This window comes from Hypanus sabinus, chromosome 10, assembly GCF_030144855.1.
Source record: "Hypanus sabinus isolate sHypSab1 chromosome 10, sHypSab1.hap1, whole genome shotgun sequence".
In the NCBI taxonomy this organism is placed as follows: domain Eukaryota; kingdom Metazoa; phylum Chordata; class Chondrichthyes; order Myliobatiformes; family Dasyatidae; genus Hypanus; species Hypanus sabinus.
In genome coordinates, this window is record NC_082715.1 from 145,598,387 (window position 1) to 145,615,541 (window position 17,155).

A 17,155-nucleotide genomic window follows, 5' to 3' on the forward strand; every position below is an offset into this window, starting at 1 on the left:
CTTCATTCAGCCAAAAGGACAGTACGTTCAACAGCAGAGACCTGGCTGTATTTTTTTAATTAACCAAGAGAGTTCTCACATTAACTCTCTGCTTTAAGAAGCCATTTTCACAACATGGTCAAAAATGAAGAAGGTCTTTCCAGCAAGAATTGTCACACTACAGCTCTGGCTTTCTACCTTGCCTGGATCGAGGGAGAAAGCTATTCCTATCTGCTAAAGGTACCAGAGAATACAGACTTAGCATTTTGGCCAAGTACTCTAAGGAGAATATGAGAACTACTTTTTTTAAACAATGGAGCAATTGGCAATAATCAGGAACCACTGACATGAGGGCAGAGAAAGTGAAAACAATAAATGATTTCAAAGAGAAAGCAAAAAGTAAACCAGTGGAAGGCTGCCTGGATTGATCTACAGAGCGTCAGCATCAGCTCATTAGGCTGGATGGCTTCTGGTTTGTAATAATTCTGATTCTACGGACTCAAATAAACTATGTGGATACCCTGTTGTAAGATTCAGGCAACTGATGGTTCTCAGGTACAACTCCATTCATTTAACTGACATCCATTTTCCAATAACCCACAGAGAGATTGGGGTAGGCTGAGTTCACTAAAGGTTCTTACCTGCAAATAAGAGTAGAACTAGTTCATCACTCACAGTCCATCTCCATTATCTGCAGGCTTCATTCGCATCTGTGCCTGCATCTGAGCAATCATTTCTTGCATTCGACGCAACTGAGGAGAAAATAATTGTTCATTTATAGCATTATTTTACTACATAGTTCACTAGAAATACTTGCACAAAGGGAGCAATGTCACTTACACAACATCAATCCACAAATCTCATTTAAAAATTTAACTAAATATGACACTGTGTTATATTCTTTGTACACAAATATATTGAACATTATTAACTAAGAAGTTCTTTGATTAATAATAGAGAGGTAAAATGATAATCACAGTTAGGTTATAAACACAATATTAATTCGTAAAAAAAAAGACCCCTAAAGCAAGGCTCTCAGCAAAGGCAGGGTCTCCTGACTTTTACACAATATAATTCACACTCCACTTGTGGTGCATATTCCTTATAAAATATATTATTGGCTTTATGAGGCTACATTATAATGACAATACTATGCTTGGACTGGGGGAAGGGTAGGATGCTTCAAAGGTCCTTTTATACCAAAAAAAAAACGGCGTTTTGCATTCTGCCTCATACTCAGTGCTTTTAAAGACATCAACTCATTCTGCACAATACATTGATTTTGAAAATTAGCTTGTCTCTAGCAATGGCTTGTAGATCAATGCCAACACTGGCTTCAAGTCCAGAGCATTCAAACAGTGGAAGGTTATATACTGTTAACACTATTTGCCACTATCTCAATACTGGCAGCTCTGAAATAGTCTGTGTGAAACTTTAACTAAAACATGCTATTTAGTTTCTTACTCTATATGAAATTTCTTTTGACAGTTAGATCATTTATTGAGTGAGTGTTTACTCTGGAGCACAAAATAAAGTGCACTGGAGATTTGAAACAGATTTGAATGGATGGCACTAATTAAAAATCACCTTAAATTCTAAACATTGCCAATTAAATTTATATAGCTCTTATAGATTGAGAGAACCTGGAGAGGTGCAATAGAGGTTAATTATTAGCATTCTCTTAATGTGCATGGAGACATTGTCTTAGTCATTATGTTACACTGATAGAAATTAACCTTGAGTGAATACAGTCCTAAGCATTGCACTATTCAGCAAATTATTGATGAATTGATGCTACTCAATCTCAGTTTACTGGGAATGACGATTTCTATGCATGTGTAAACTGGATTTGGAGGAGGACGTGCTCTGCACTGGTCAGTCTCTAGTTTCCCTGAGCATTCACACTGACAGTACTGTGCCATCCAGTGGCAAGCTCTGCTAATCACTCGACCGCCTTTTCTCTTTCCCTCCCCCACACCCGTCCATTTCTGCAGAGCAGCTGAACACTCACAATGAAATTAAATTCCAGACCACTGGCTGGGAATATTTAATTCTATCCTCAGCAGGCAAGCCTACATAACAAGCGAGGAGTGAAAAATTGCAAATTCGCAGGGAAAGCTTTGTTCTGCAGATTGCATGGAACTGAACAAAGCGGAAGGGTTTATCAGGTCTGCTGTTTTTTGCAAATATAACAAAAGGAAAAAACGATGGAAGAAAATCAGGGCAAAATGACTGACAAAAATATAACATATCCACAAGATGGTGAGCTTCCACATAGGTAGCTGCCAGACAAGAGCAGACACCACATGTGAGTTCAATGCGATAAAAGCCAAACCTGAAGCAGCGAAGTGTGTACAATGAAAATACCTCCTCAGTAAGGTTCGGTCCTTAAGGTTCAACGGTTTACTGATGTAAATGATCCCCTTGAATAATCGGACAGAGAAAAGATGAAGTCCAAGTACTAGAGCCTACAATTCAGATGTTTGGCAAATTAAATTACTCTTAAAAGTTACTGTCACTGGCAATGTCAGCAAGTAGTGTCAATTTTTAATAGTCCCTGCACTGTCATGACAGTTGAGTCAACCATATTAGTGGATCCGAAGGCACCTACGTAGCAGAATTCCTTATCCAAAGGGCATTGGTGAATGAGATGAGTTTTTTTAAAGCATCCAGATAGCTGTGGTTACTAATACTGATTATATATGCGAATTCCAAATTTATTTAATCAAATGAATCATGCTGCTATGACGAGATTCAATTAATGAAGCAATGTTACAGGCTATGGATATTAGTCCAGTAACTTACCTACTAGGCAACAATATCCCTACAAATTAATACTCATCAGCCACTTGCAGGCATTACCTTAGTAACTCAGGAGTTACTACTTAAACCTCAGAGCTCAGCAAGAATTTTTCAGGCCAATGATTTTGTCTGTTTGAATATGCCAGGTTTGAAAGAACTGTGGTCTTACTCACAGAACATGATTTCATGCCTCAAATGAGTATTATTTTAAATTAATGGATGCTATGATCAATTTCTGCACCTTCACAGTCTCCAGACTCATGAACCAACACAGAATTTAAACTCCCAATCTATACTAAATTGGTTATGGAAATACAGAATACTGCACTGATCACTTGGCTCAATTCTCCGACTAGTTGAGGTAGTTTTCCTTTATATCCTATCCCAAATGGAACTTAAAATGTTTAGAAGATCATCTTCATTTTGCAATTGTTCAAATGCAGGCATCAATACTCCCACTGGCATTGAAATTACTGATGAAAATTAAAGTCAGCATTCATTCTACACAGTTTACATGAATGAATGCAGACTTTAATTTTCTAAGACCAAAGTGCACGGCCTCAGAATAGAAGGGCATTCTTGTATTATGTAGGTAAGGAGAAATTTCGTTAGCCAGAGAATGGTGATTTTGTAGAATTTGATGCCATAGGCAGCTCTGGAGGCCAAGTCTTTATGTATATTTAAAGCAGAACTTGATAGGTTCTTGATTGGTTAGGGGATGAAGAGATAAGGGGCGAAGGCAGGAGATTGGGGCTGAATTAAAAAGGAGCAGACTAGATGGACCAAATGGCCTAATTCTGCACCTATATCTTATGGTCATGGTTTGGCAATAAGGATGGTCTGATATCAGGTATATCTGGGCTAGAATCAAGTATCATTACCTGATTATATTAACTATATATACATTATAGTATATCCTGTATCATTAACTGCCAAAACACAAAAATGTTCAGTACAGTCTTGAACCATGGAGCAGTATCAACTAATATTTGAGCTATCATGTATTCAATTAAATTCACAAAAGAACTACAAAACCAAAAATCTTTCATGGTATCTATCCAAATGGGTTCAAAAGCAAAATATTGCAATTGCTGGAATCTGAAATACAACAGAAAATGGTTGAAATACTTAGTCAGTATCTGGGTAGGGTCAATGATTTTGCAATGAAGCAGGAAAATGCAGGTTTTGAGATGCAGTGGGGAAAGAAAGTGGAGAGAGAGTGAAGGAGAAGATCTGTTCTACAGTCGAGCACAGGAACAATTAAACAAAACACGGAGTGTATTACGTAAAACAAAAGCCAGAAGAGATGAAAATATTGAACAAGTATCGGAACAACAACACTCAATGCAGTGTACTAATAAAACAGGGTGCAAGCTCCATGTAGTCAAATAGATATAAAGGCACCAATCTGAAATTTATGCTGTATTTGAATGGCCCTGATACTGGACAATTCATATTCACTGTTGAAGGTTTAACATCCTGGAACAGCTCTCAGGAAGGTAGAAGTAAACATGGTAGGAGATCATTTTTCTCAAATTAACAGTACTTAGTACTGAACACTGTCATCTGCCAGCACTGCGTATTCCAAGAAACATGATTCACTCCAACCTTCTACAAGCAAAATGCCATAGGTTTGTGCCATTTCACAACACAGGAACATAGTATCTTAAAAAAAAATCATTACTTGCAGATGATCAATTGTAAAGAGATTCTTCGTCAACATAGAAGACTGCTTTGGGATTGTTAATGGAACTAAAACAAATTCACTGCAAGTATGTAAAGATCAATGACCATGTCATACGTAACAAGAACCATCATTCTAATATTGAAGATATTACACACCAAACAGCTTTGAATGTCAGTACTTTATATGGCTGCTGTAATAAGGAAAGGTTGCAGCTATTAAGTGAAACTGAAGCACACATCTGTATTGCACATGTGGCAGAAACTATCCAAAATACTATAGCAGTTAACTAGACTATTTACAGACAGAGTCAAAGCCTATAGTTAGTAAAAGCCTGGTTAGTGCTCCATGAGATCAAATGGCGCAGTTGCATACTGCCCACATAGTAGTGATAATGTCGAAATGTCGATGTGGAACCATTAGACAGCAAGAGAACTTTAGCAGCATGACAACTCATAGGACATCTGAACTGGATCTCTATTGACTAGGTGCCCTACTTGCTTTACACTTATGACTGTGTGGCTAAGCACAGCTCCAATGTCAAATTCAAGTTTACTGATGACAGCACTATCTTAGGCTGAATCAAAGGTGGTCATGAATCAGCATATAGGAGGGAGACTGAAAATCTGGCTGAGTGGTGCCATAACAACAAACTCTTACTTAATGTCTACAAGACCAAGGAGCTGATTATTGATTTCAGGAGGAGGAAACCAGAGGTCCTCGAGCCAGTCCTCATCAGAGGATCAGCAATTTTAAATTCCTCTGTGTTATTATTTCGGAGGACCTGTCCTCAGCTCAGCAAGAAAGTGCATATATGAAGAAACCACAGCAGCGCCTCTACTTCCTCAGGAGTTTGTGAAGATTTGGCACAACATCTAAAACTCTAACAAACTTCTATGGATGTATGATGAAGAGTATATTGACTGGCTGCAACACAGCTATGTACACAAACACCAATGCCCTTGAACAAAAAAATCCTACAAAAAGTAGTGGATGCGGCCTAGTCCATCGCAGGTAAAGCTCCCCATACCAGAATCAGAATCTCCAGGGCATGTCGTGAAATTTGTTAACTTTATAGCAGTAGTACAATGAAATGCATGATAAATAAAGAGAGAAAGAGTAAAAAAAAAGTTACATTAACATATATATGGGTCTATTAAATAGTAAAGTTAAAATAAGTAGTGCAAAATAACAAGCGGTAGTGAGGTAGTGTTCATGGGTTCATGTCCATTTTGAAATCAGATGGCAGAGGGGGAGAAGCTGCTCCTGAATCCCTGAATGTGTGCCTTCGGGGCTCTGTACCCATTTCCCAATGGTAACAATGTGAAGAGGGTATGTCCTGGGTGGTGGGCATCCTTAATGATGGACATTGCCTTCCTAAGCCACCACACCTTGAAGATGTCTTGGGTATCATAAAAGCTGGTACCCATGATAGAGCTGACTAATTTTACAAGTTTCTGCAACTCATTTTAATCTTGTTCAGTAGTCTACAGGCAGGGATGCAGCCAGTCAAAATGCTCTCCATGATACATCAGTAGTTTTTGAGTGTTTTAATTGACAAACCAAATCTCCTCAAATCACTGAGCACATCTACATGGTTTTGTCACATCATCCAGAACCCCACCCCCTAAGAAATGCAGACACCTCTTTTTCCTTTATTAGGGAGAGAGAGAGGCCTGTGGTATGTCGAATACTGGGTAAGCAAGCAGTCTTTGGAGTACTACAAGTCTGTGTCTTTGCTGTTGCTTTGCTCATGCTTGAGTGCTCAGCAGCAGGTGCTGATGCTGTTTTTTAAACGGTGGGGGGAGGGTGAGTCGTTGCTTGCTTCTGCTTACACACAGAAGAGAGGGAAACTGGGGGTGGGGGACTTTGGGTTTCTAACATTTAACTGACATTCATTCTTTGGTGGCATTTCTCTGTTGTCATGATTAGTTGCAAAGAAAAAGTATTTCTCTATCATTAAGTGAAATCTTTGAAGACATGCGTTTGTCTTGCTGCCGCCATCGGGAAGAACATACCAGAGTCTCGGGGTTCCCACCACCAGGTTCAGGGCAGTTATTACCTCTCAACCATCAAACTCCTGAACCAAAGGAGATAAATTCACTCCACTTGCGCCATCATTGAAACATTCCCACAATCTATGGACTCACTTTTCAAGGATTCGTCTCATGTTCTCAATAATATGCTTATTTATTTGTTTATTTACAGACAGACAGGCAGACATATTTTATTGATCCTGAGGGAGATTAGGTTTTGTTACAGCTGCTCCAACCAAGAATAGTGAAGAAATATAGCAATATGAAACCATAAATAATTAAATAATAATAAGTTAATCATGCCAAGTGGAAATAAGCCCAGGACCAGCCTATTGGCTCAGGGTGTCTGACACTCTGAGGGAGGAGTTGTAAAGTTTGATGGCCACAGGCAGGAATGACTTCCTATGATGCTCAGTGCTACATCTCAGAGGAATGAGTCTCTGGCTGAATGTACTCCTATGCCTAACCAGTACATTATGGAATGGGTTGGAGTCATTGTCCAAGATGGCATGCAACTTGGACAGCATCCTCTTTTCAGACACCACCGTCAGAGAGTCCAGTTCCACCCCCACAACATCACTGGCCTTACGAATGAGTTTGTTGATTCTGCTACCCTCAGCCTGCTGGCCACCACAGACTCATAGAATATCCTTAGCATCGTCCAGGAGATGATAAAGGACCTCAGTCTCCTCAGGAAATAGAGACAGCTCTGACCCTTCTTGTAGACAGCCTCAGTGTTCTTTGAACAGTCCAGTTGATTGTCCATTCGTATCCCCAGGTATCTGTAATCCTCCACCACGTCCACACTGACCCCTTGGATGGAAACAGGGGTCACCAGTGCCTGAGCCCTCCTCAGATCCACCACCAGCTCCTTAGTCTTTTTCACATTAAGCTGCAGAATTTGTTGATTGTATTTGCAGAGTTTGTTGTCTTTTGCACACTGGTTGAATGTTCAATGGTGGTTCATTGATTCTATTATGGTTATTATTCTATTATGGATTTATTGAGTATGCCTGCAAGAAAATTAATCTCAAGGTTGTATATGATGACATATATGAACTTTGATAACAAAGTTACTTTGAACTTTGAGCTCAATCCCAACATCTGATGTTGTCTGTGTGGACTTGGCTCATTCTCTCTATGATGGTGTGGATTTCTCCCAAGTCTGCCTGTTTTTACTCACATCACAAAGACAAGCTGGCTGGCTAATAAATTAACTACTATAGATATCACCTGGTCTACAGGGGAGGGGTGGAATCTATGCAAAGTTGATGGGAATATGAAGATTGTAAATGACGGGAAATTTAACATGAGCTAGCATAAACCCATCAGTACAGGCAAGGAATTTGATGCTTACATTGCAGAACTAAATGGATCGTCTCCATCTTATGGCTAAGAAAATTTACAATCTAAACTATTAAGCTATTGTGTAAACTTATGCTATCTTTCAGCAAGATGAACAGTCCATGGTTTCTACACCAATCTAAATATGGAACACTTTATTTCAGATCAAACTATATTAAAATCATTAGTTTTAGCAGCATTCAATGCAAGTTTTAATCATTAAAATGCAATGGGAATTGCTTCAAACTCACCAGTACTGAAATAATGCAAGTACTGTGTAGATTCATAATTATTATGATGATGGTGCTGAACGGTAACATCTTTGCTTGCATCTTCAGAAACAGCTCTATTTCTATCCTTGATATCTTTTTCCCTTGCAAGGTTCTTTTGAAGCCCCTGACCTGGAGTACACTCAGACTTCAGTTCTTTGAGAAAATGGGACCCATTCTCAGGGCTTCACAACCGGTGGCTTTTTGATATCCCAAGGACGCGGCCTGGAACGAGAGCGTGTCTTCAGGGTTCTGGGTTTACATGGTTCTGGAGACATGCTGATTCAAGGCTGGTGCCACTGCCTGATGCATCGCGGGAGAACACAGAAAATCGGAAGTGGCGGAATTGCTGCTGGCTATGTGCCCAGTGACCCAATGCTTTGGGCACAGAGCTCGGAAAAAGCGGCGCACAGACCTTTAACAACATAAATCAGCGAGTTGTTTGTTATCTCTCCCCTCTCACTGTGAAAAGGGACACCTCCTTTTCCCTTATTAGGGAGAGAGAGCCTGTGGTATGTCAAATCACTGAGTAAACGGGTAGTCTTTGGGGTACTGCAACTGTGTCTTTATGATGCTTTGCTGCAAGCTTGAGTGCTCGGTGGAGAGCGCCGATGCTTTTTTTCCTGGTGGGGGAGGGTGCACTGTTGCCTTGTGTATGGGAGGGAGCTTGGGGGGACTTTGGGGTTCTAATATTCATTCTTTAGGGCACTCCTCTGTTTTATGGATGGTTGCGAAGAAAAAGAACTTCAGGTTGTATATTGCATACATTTCTCTGACATTAAATGCACCTATCGAACCCCGTATTGCACTCAATTGAAACTTTAAAAAATATTAATATTCTTTGGGATCAAGGCAACACCAGCAAACATTTAACTAGTAGTTGTTCTCCACCACAGATGTATATAAACAATCTCACTAATGCCATTGAGAAAATGCATGCTTGATGTTACATCTGCCTGGCCTGCTACAGTGTGAAGAACACCAGTGGCCACCTTGCTGTCTGATCCATCGGTCTTCTAAGCACTAAAGGTACAGGACTCTCTCAAAGATTTTTTAAAGAGGAGCTTTTGCTAGAAATTCCTACTAATTGTAAAGCAGTAAGACAAGGGTTCCCAAACAGGGGTCCACGGATGCCTTGGCTAATGGTAGGGATCCATGGCATAAAAAATTATCAGGAACCCCTGCTCTAGGGTAACAGTTCAGCTTGTTTTGCTCATTTCACTTTGCACCTGGTAATGAATTCACAGCACCCCAGAACAACTAATAATGTAGTTTTCCCCAATGATCATCTGCGTATTCCATCTCATATCAGTCAACAAAAATCATCCATCTTCAATGCTGTGAATGGAATCCATTTAGAACGAGTTAACTCAATGAAAGGAACTAGAAAAGTAGTAGGGGAATTAAGAAAAAAAAAATCGCTTGCTTTAGGATTCATGACTGGAGAGGACTCCTGAAATAGGCTGTAGAAAATACAGAAAAGAATTAGAGATGAAGTGGAAACACATGCAAGGACAGATCTACACAAAGAGTATCTGGAGAGGGAAAAGGTTCTGGTTGAGTTGAAACATGAAGTGATGGTGACTGCTGTATAAAAAGCTTTGGGCAGGTTCTGCTCAAGATGGTCACACATGGTACGTTTTAGCAAAGAACACATTTATTCAGCCAATGTCAAATTATGAAAATGATCCTGCTTAAGCAACATGGCACATAACGAACAAACCTGATTTGGCATTGGAAAAACATGTGACATAGAGAATTCATTTTGATAATGAAGGCACTAGGGACATAGTCTGATAGTCATTACCCGCACAAAATATATCAGAATGTGTTAAGCTTGAATATATTTCCCTGCAGAAAAAGAATTCCAAAGAAGAACGTAAAGAGTAAAATCAGTGAAAATGTAAGACCAAGTCTTTAATAAAAGTATAATTATCCTTATTGCATGCTGGAAGACAGTATGTTTACAGCACTGAATTTCATAAGTTATTTTATCTTCTTCCATTGGACATTCCTACCAACAAAGCAGGCAATTCACATCACTTCAATCCTTCCTTTCCTGATGCAGGTGATCCTGATGGCTGCCCAGCAGAAATAAGGACATAAGGACACAGCTGTCACGACACACAAAAGGGATAAAAATACAACAAAATGGCCTCCAGCAACTTCCAATCCATTTACTAAATTACAAACACAAAGGATCTGTTAGGTGCAGGGGTCTTCAAGTGCTGTGAGCAGCCAAGCATAAATGCAGCAAATTTCAAGAACTGCTATTTCTGCCAACATTACTAGTTTTTTGGCTATACTTCAAATGCATGAATTCAAAGGTTTTCATCAACTGGGAATGTTTTAAACAGGTGAAATTCAATGTGTTTGCAGGAAAACCACATCAAAGCAAATAAGACCCAAAACGAAGACCTGGTTTTATAAGGGGGAACCATGTGCACTTGAGACAGGAGGCAAATGCCTGGGTTCAATCTTGTTAATAATTAAACTAGTCATTTCATATTCTGCACTTCAATATTTATGTACACTCAAGGCCACATCAACTTCCATGCTCTGATATTATAAAACATATCCATAAAAGCCTATAAAAATCACTTTTCTCACTTGAAGCTTCTGAAGCGGTGGAATTATTGTACGTGGCTATATACGAAGAGGCTAAGATTACAAGAACGCCAAACTACTGCCAAGCCCAACAGCGTCTCTACTGTTTGCGAAGGCTGAGAAAAGTCCATCTCCCACTCCCCATTCTCATCACATTCTACAGAGGATGTATTGAGAGCATCCTGACCAGCTGCATCATTGCCTGGTTCGGAAATTGCACCGGCTCAGATCGGAAGACCCTGCAGCAGTTAGTGAGGTCAGTCTCTTCCCGCTATTACAGACATTTTCACTACACGCTGCACCCGCAAAGCTAACAGTATTGTGAAGGACCCCACACACCCCTCACACAAACTCTTCTCCCTCCCGCCATCTGGCAAAAGGTACCGAAGCATTCGAGCTCTCACGACCAGACTGTGCAACAGTTTCTTCCCCCAAGCCATCAGACTCCTCAATACTCAGAATCTAGACTGACATCTACATCATTTATTAGATTGTAATTTGTCCTTTACTGTGCCTATTGTCTTGTTTATTAATTATTGTACTGCCCTGTACTGTTTTGTGCACTTAATGTGGTCCTGTGCAGGTCTGTAGTCTAGAGCAATTTTCATGTTGTTCTACATAGTCCAGTGTAGCCTTGTGTTGTTTCATGTCGCACCAGGGTCCTGGAAGAACGTTGTTTCATTTTAACTGTGTACTGTACAAGCAGTTTATGGTCGAAATGACAATAAACTTGACTTGACAACTGGTCACATCTGAAGGAGAACTAATGATCAATGGTTTGTTTAGGGAGTAGAGAAGATGAAGAGAGGAATCAATGTAAATACATTTCTATTAGCTCTTCATATATAATAAACAGGTCTTCAATAATTACATGTTATTCATCTTTTTCTTTACACTTCAAAATATTTTATGGGGTGCTACTTTATTGACAAATATTATCTGTAGCACAGTCAGTCATAACCAAAATAGACATACAGATTATCAATCTGGATGTAATGCCCATTATCTTCACCTGCTTTCCTTGTTCAATGACCAATCTGCAGTGCATTTCTCTCAATTTTTTCTTTTTTTTTAAGATCGCCGACAATTTAAAGCCATATCAACTACCACAATGTTGTAGATTTAAGTCCCACTGTAGAGATTTGGGCATGAGATCGGGCTGACCTGATCACTGATCATGAAATCAGTGGAGTGCTGCAGAACTGCTGCAGCAGAGTGCCTTGCTTCAAGCAAGATCAAAACTCATCTGTCCATTCTACTGGATGTAAAAATCCCATGATACAAGCTATTTGAGCAGGAAACGACACTGCAAGTTCCCTAGTGTCCCACAATACTGATCATCTCTCAAAGGCAATTCAAGAATTATGTTTGGACTCTTATTTAACTCCTATGCAAAAAATTAGACTGTATAACCTGACTTTGGCTGTAACAAGGCAGTGAAAAAAACAAGTGTAAGTCTTACATATATATCAACTTACACTTGAATATTTGGCATTTTTAGTGCTGAACTCAGTCCCAAATTATTTCCTCGAGAGAGAGATAATGCTCTCTAAGGAAATCCCTTCCTTTACACGCCTCTGGCATCTGCTTCACTGCTTACTAAAGGAAATGGTGGGGCACATTGACCTTCACACAATAGCTCTGTCAATGGAAACATTTATAAAAATTTAGACTTTCTACAAATTAAAGCAAAAATACATTCTACATAACTGATGCATTTGTTTCCAATTTCCAGGGTGAGCAAATGCATGTGGAGTATGTAACTCCAACTACAGGTGCACCCCCCAACCCCTTTACAAAGGTAGAGCTTTCCTATCAAACCTTTCTTAAGCTGAAATGGTGTAAAGCGAAGACCCATTAATATATATGGGAAACATTTTCATAAAAGTGAAAATCCTCTTTGTAATGCGAAAACAGGTTACTAATGTAGGTCTTCTGTAAAAGCAAAGTGGTGTAAAGCAAACATTCGTAAAGCGGAGGACACCTATATAAGACATTCTTGTTCAAGAAACAAATTAATTTTGAAGGGCAAACTGCAATTAGAGATCATTTGCAAAACAGAATGTAAATAGTTGCAAAGCATCAACTATACTTCCACATTAAATTATGAAGGGAAACAAAATTAAATGCTCTTGTGCCCAATTCTTGAGTGAGACCGAGAGACAAAATCTTAGAATGTTCTTCCAAATGTCAGTGAATTTAAAGATATTTTCAAATTCACAAATAATCAAGTTATAACTCAAAATTATCTATAAAAATCCAGTTAATGAAAGGGTTAATATATGAGGAGCATTTAATAGCCCTAGGCCACACTCACAGGAGTTTAGACAAATGGAGGGGGAGGTGCCAGGTTGGAATCTCATTGAAACTTAGTGAATATTGAAAGGATTGAAAGGCCTAAATACAGTAGGCATGGAGAGGATGTTTACAATATTAGACCAATTTAGGGCAAGAGGAAAATGCCTCAGAGTATAAGGACATCTCTTGAGAACAGAGATAAGGAGTTTCTTTATCTAGAGGGTAGTGAATCTGTGGAATTCATTGTTACAGACAGCTGTGGAGGCCATCACTCGTATATATAAAGCAGAGGTTGATAAGTTTCTTGATTAGTAAAGACATCAAAAGTTTGGGGAAGGAGGCAGGAGAATGAGTTTGAGAGAGTCAATAAATCAGCCATGATTGAATAGCGGAACAGAATCAATAGGCCGAATGGCCTAATTCTGTTTCCATGTCTATGGTCTTATGGCATAATCACTATTGCCTCCAGTGGTAAGAAATCCATCTCTCAAACAACCCAAGCAAATCTCTAGAGCAAATGCCCCAATTCGGCATCTTTATTTATACTGTTAACAAGTTATTCTTCTCCCAGACACGTTCTGCACAGATGTCAAAATAATGACTGGGAAACATCAATACCAAAGAGAAAGATGCTGCAGTTATAATAAAATAGCACATTCTAAACAAAAGTAGGGTAATTGCAACAGGGGTAAACAATACTGCTGTGCTGGACTGATCATAATGGGTTGAGCCAGTAAATAGATTAGTGGCAAAATAAGCAATGTTCTTGCATTCTTAACTGAATGCAAAAGAATTTATCCCTCTTCTAACATAAGGTTCAATCAGCAGTGAAAGATGGAACTACAAATCACAACTCTTTACTGCAGCCTCAGAAATACCAGAAAAATGCAGCCGTCTCACAGACATTGAAGGCAAGTTTCTAAAACAGCTAAGATTCAGCCAAGTACTTGAAATATTTATTCATATAATTCTGTACACACCTTTGTACAGAAAGGGAACAGAGTAAGTTATCTCAGGTAGAACAGTCAATTTCATTAATAATGGAACCACTCATTATTGCAAATAACCTGAATTTGTTGAAAACTTAATATAGGAAGAAAAATATCTTGAATTACCCTCATGTGATGATAATCATTCATATGCATTACCTTCACGTAAACTTGTTCGCAGAATAACGTCTTATTCCAGATAGATTGTATGTGGGTGTTGTGTGTGTCATTTTGTGATGTTGCAGGAGAAGGCGAATAGAATTTTGCACTGCAGCTCCCCAAAACTATTGTTTTTTCACAGGATCATTTTTGTCAGCAATATTTTGATAGCTAAAGTCAAGAAGCATAAGTAATATATTAGATTAGAGAGAATGAATGGAAGGTTCCTTTGTATGAATTACTTAACAAATGGTTGCAAATGGATTAGACAGATTTCATTGAATCAGAATAGTACGATCATCCAGTTCATCAGTTCTGCCAATCAAGGAAAAAAAGTCCCACCAGATCATCTGTTGAGTTGCTCGCCCCCAGCTAGCCAGATTGCTGTGGGGAATAAATCCATTGCTTCGTGCATGAATCTGTTTTAATCTAATTACTGTGTTCTCTGCCCTGAGATTTTGTTGCTGCTTGCATGACTTGGCATCTTGCCAGATGATAGTTACACTTTAACTGCAAGGCAATTGTGTATAATGTTGTGTATGTGTTTGTGTGTGCGTGCGTGCCTGTGGGGCTCTAAGGAGCACTCTAATAACCAATTTGCAAATGTACAAACAGCTGATGTCTTCGAGAAGCAGGAGACTGCTGTTGCATAGGTGCATGTTACTCCAGACTTTGCTTTAGAGTTAACTGTTTCCTTACCATTCTAAGCCTAATACATACAGCAAAAAAAAACTATCAATTTTAATTGAATTGCCATTTTATTTGGATATGTGAGAAAACACATATACCAAAATAAAAATGTCACTACAGGGATCTGTTTAGCTTAGAATTTAAATATCCTGGTGCTGGATGCAGCATGGAATAATGATTTTAAGATTAGATTTACTTGTCACGTGTACATCAAAAAATAGAATGAAACCCGATGTTAGTGTCTAGATTTACTTGTCACGTGTACATCAAAAAATAGAATGAAACCCAATGTTAGTGTCAAATCAGCGAGGATTCTGCTGAGGACAGCCCGCAGGAGTCACCACTTTTTCAGTATCAACACAGCATGCCCACAACTTATTAACCCTAGCTGTATGTTTTTGGAATGTGGGACGAAACCTGAGCAACTGCAGGAAGCCCAAGCAGTCATGGAGAGGCTCAAGCTCCTCACTGACAGTGACAGTAATTGAACTCCTATCGGTGATCGCTGGCACTGTGAAGCGATTACACTAACCACAATGCTACCTTGCCACCCTGAATGTCTACTGTTGTTAATATGTTTAAGTATATGGAACACCCTGGTTAAGATTTTACTGCTATGTTGTAGGTACTTCATTTTAGCAGTTCTGTAAGTGCAATCTGTTCTGCTTTCAGCCTGTTTGGGTTTGAGCTGAGATAAGGGGCTTTGTTGTTCAACTTAGGAATGTGGTGTCAGCTAATCAGGATGGTGGAACTGGGAGAAGGTTCTAAAGAATGCTGGGTTTTGTGATGGCCTGTTATTTTTTGCCGACAGGCGATTGCACGAGAGCAGCAAGTTACACAGCATTCACACAAATCAGAGTTTGGGTAAGTGAAACATGTGAACCTCAAGGGTATGGCGGGACCGGGGTCATACCTACCCTCGACATACAGAGTTTGAGAAAGGTGGTTTTCTCACAGCTGAGTCTGGTGGCTATCATGCCGCATCTCTAGAGACACCCAGTTTAATGGGGTTTCATAGGTATTCACCGTACTGTTTTACTTGCTGACCAAAGTGATTCTTTAACCGTCCCTGGCAATTTGGATTCAGATTAGTTCGTCACATACAAGTGCAATGAAATAAACTGCTTATGTGAAGCTTCAAGCTAAATTCACACACTCTCATAATTACCTGGACCCTGACTTAGCATGCAGTATAAACACTGTTTTACAACAGCAAAAAAAATCATCCAACGTTGGAAATCGATCATTTAAAACTGCCATTTCATTAATATTTTGAATAGACTAAGTACTCTTTCAAAGATTGGAGAGGATGGCCATAAACATGGATTTTTAATTCACCATAATATGACTCAAATTATAAAAAAAACTGATGCACTTTTGCCTAATCATTTTTAATCACTTTATGTCATAAGAGCCTCTGAGTTAAAGCTAACGGTTATTGTGAAATATGCCTTTATCACCAGAACACTCACTGGGTGGCTTGTGAGAAAATCAGATGAGCATTTGTGGCTTTTGGGAATTTCACATAAACAGCAGCTTTTTTTTAAACTAGTCCTGGTTTTCTTTGGTGAAACATCCTGTCAAAATGTGCTGGCAGAGAAAATGACTGCCGCCCACCAAAGCCCGAACCACTTAATTACTATGATGTGGATTGCAACTTTAGGTTATATAAATCAGAATGTGAATGTAATAAATTTTGTTAATGGATGGGTTACCCAATGCACTTTACACTTGGGTGGCTAACTGGAAGTCTCCCACTTTATAATTTTCTTCTGACTAGCATCTGCTTTATAAAACAAGCAAGCAAGGAAGGAAATGATGTTGGCATATTTTAAGTTGCTGTTACAGAATATCCAATGCCTATTTACGACATGTACTATTTCAGCACCCAATATCAATTAATGGAGTTACATGTATGTGTAAAGTAAGGAAGGTGCTGTCATTGGTTTAATTCAATAACCCTGGGGAAACCCGACTCCAGGAGAATTTGTCCTATAAAGCTACATCAAAAAGAAAGTTTTCCATCATATGTTTCATTTTGATTGGACCCTTCTTCTCAAAATGAGGTATTTTTGTGGGTGGAAATAGATCTGCACGTGGAGACACAGATATGAAAGATGGATTTGCATTTCAAGATCACAGTACTGAGTTACAGATTTTAAAAAAGGGTTCAGAAGGCAGGATTATTTAAACCATATTTGATTTGTTTGATAAATATGCTTAACATACAGTATATAAAATACATTTTATTCCGCAAGTAATAACCAACTTACTTCATCACAAACATATTCTGCAGGT

At 39.0% G+C, this 17,155-nt stretch overlaps 1 protein-coding gene across 2 annotated transcripts in view; it reads right to left on the reverse strand.

Annotated features, from left to right (window-relative positions):
- Nucleotides 1-17,155, reverse strand: part of zgc:63587 (uncharacterized protein LOC393431 homolog) — a 170,383-nt gene that overhangs the window by 7,991 nt on the left and 145,237 nt on the right. For both annotated transcript variants that reach the window (XM_059983185.1, XM_059983186.1), the window contains exon 13: nt 621-731. In XM_059983185.1, the coding sequence (XP_059839168.1) occupies nt 651-731 (81 nt within the window). In that variant the 3' untranslated portion in view covers nt 621-650. The remainder of the gene's footprint in view (nt 1-620; nt 732-17,155) is intronic.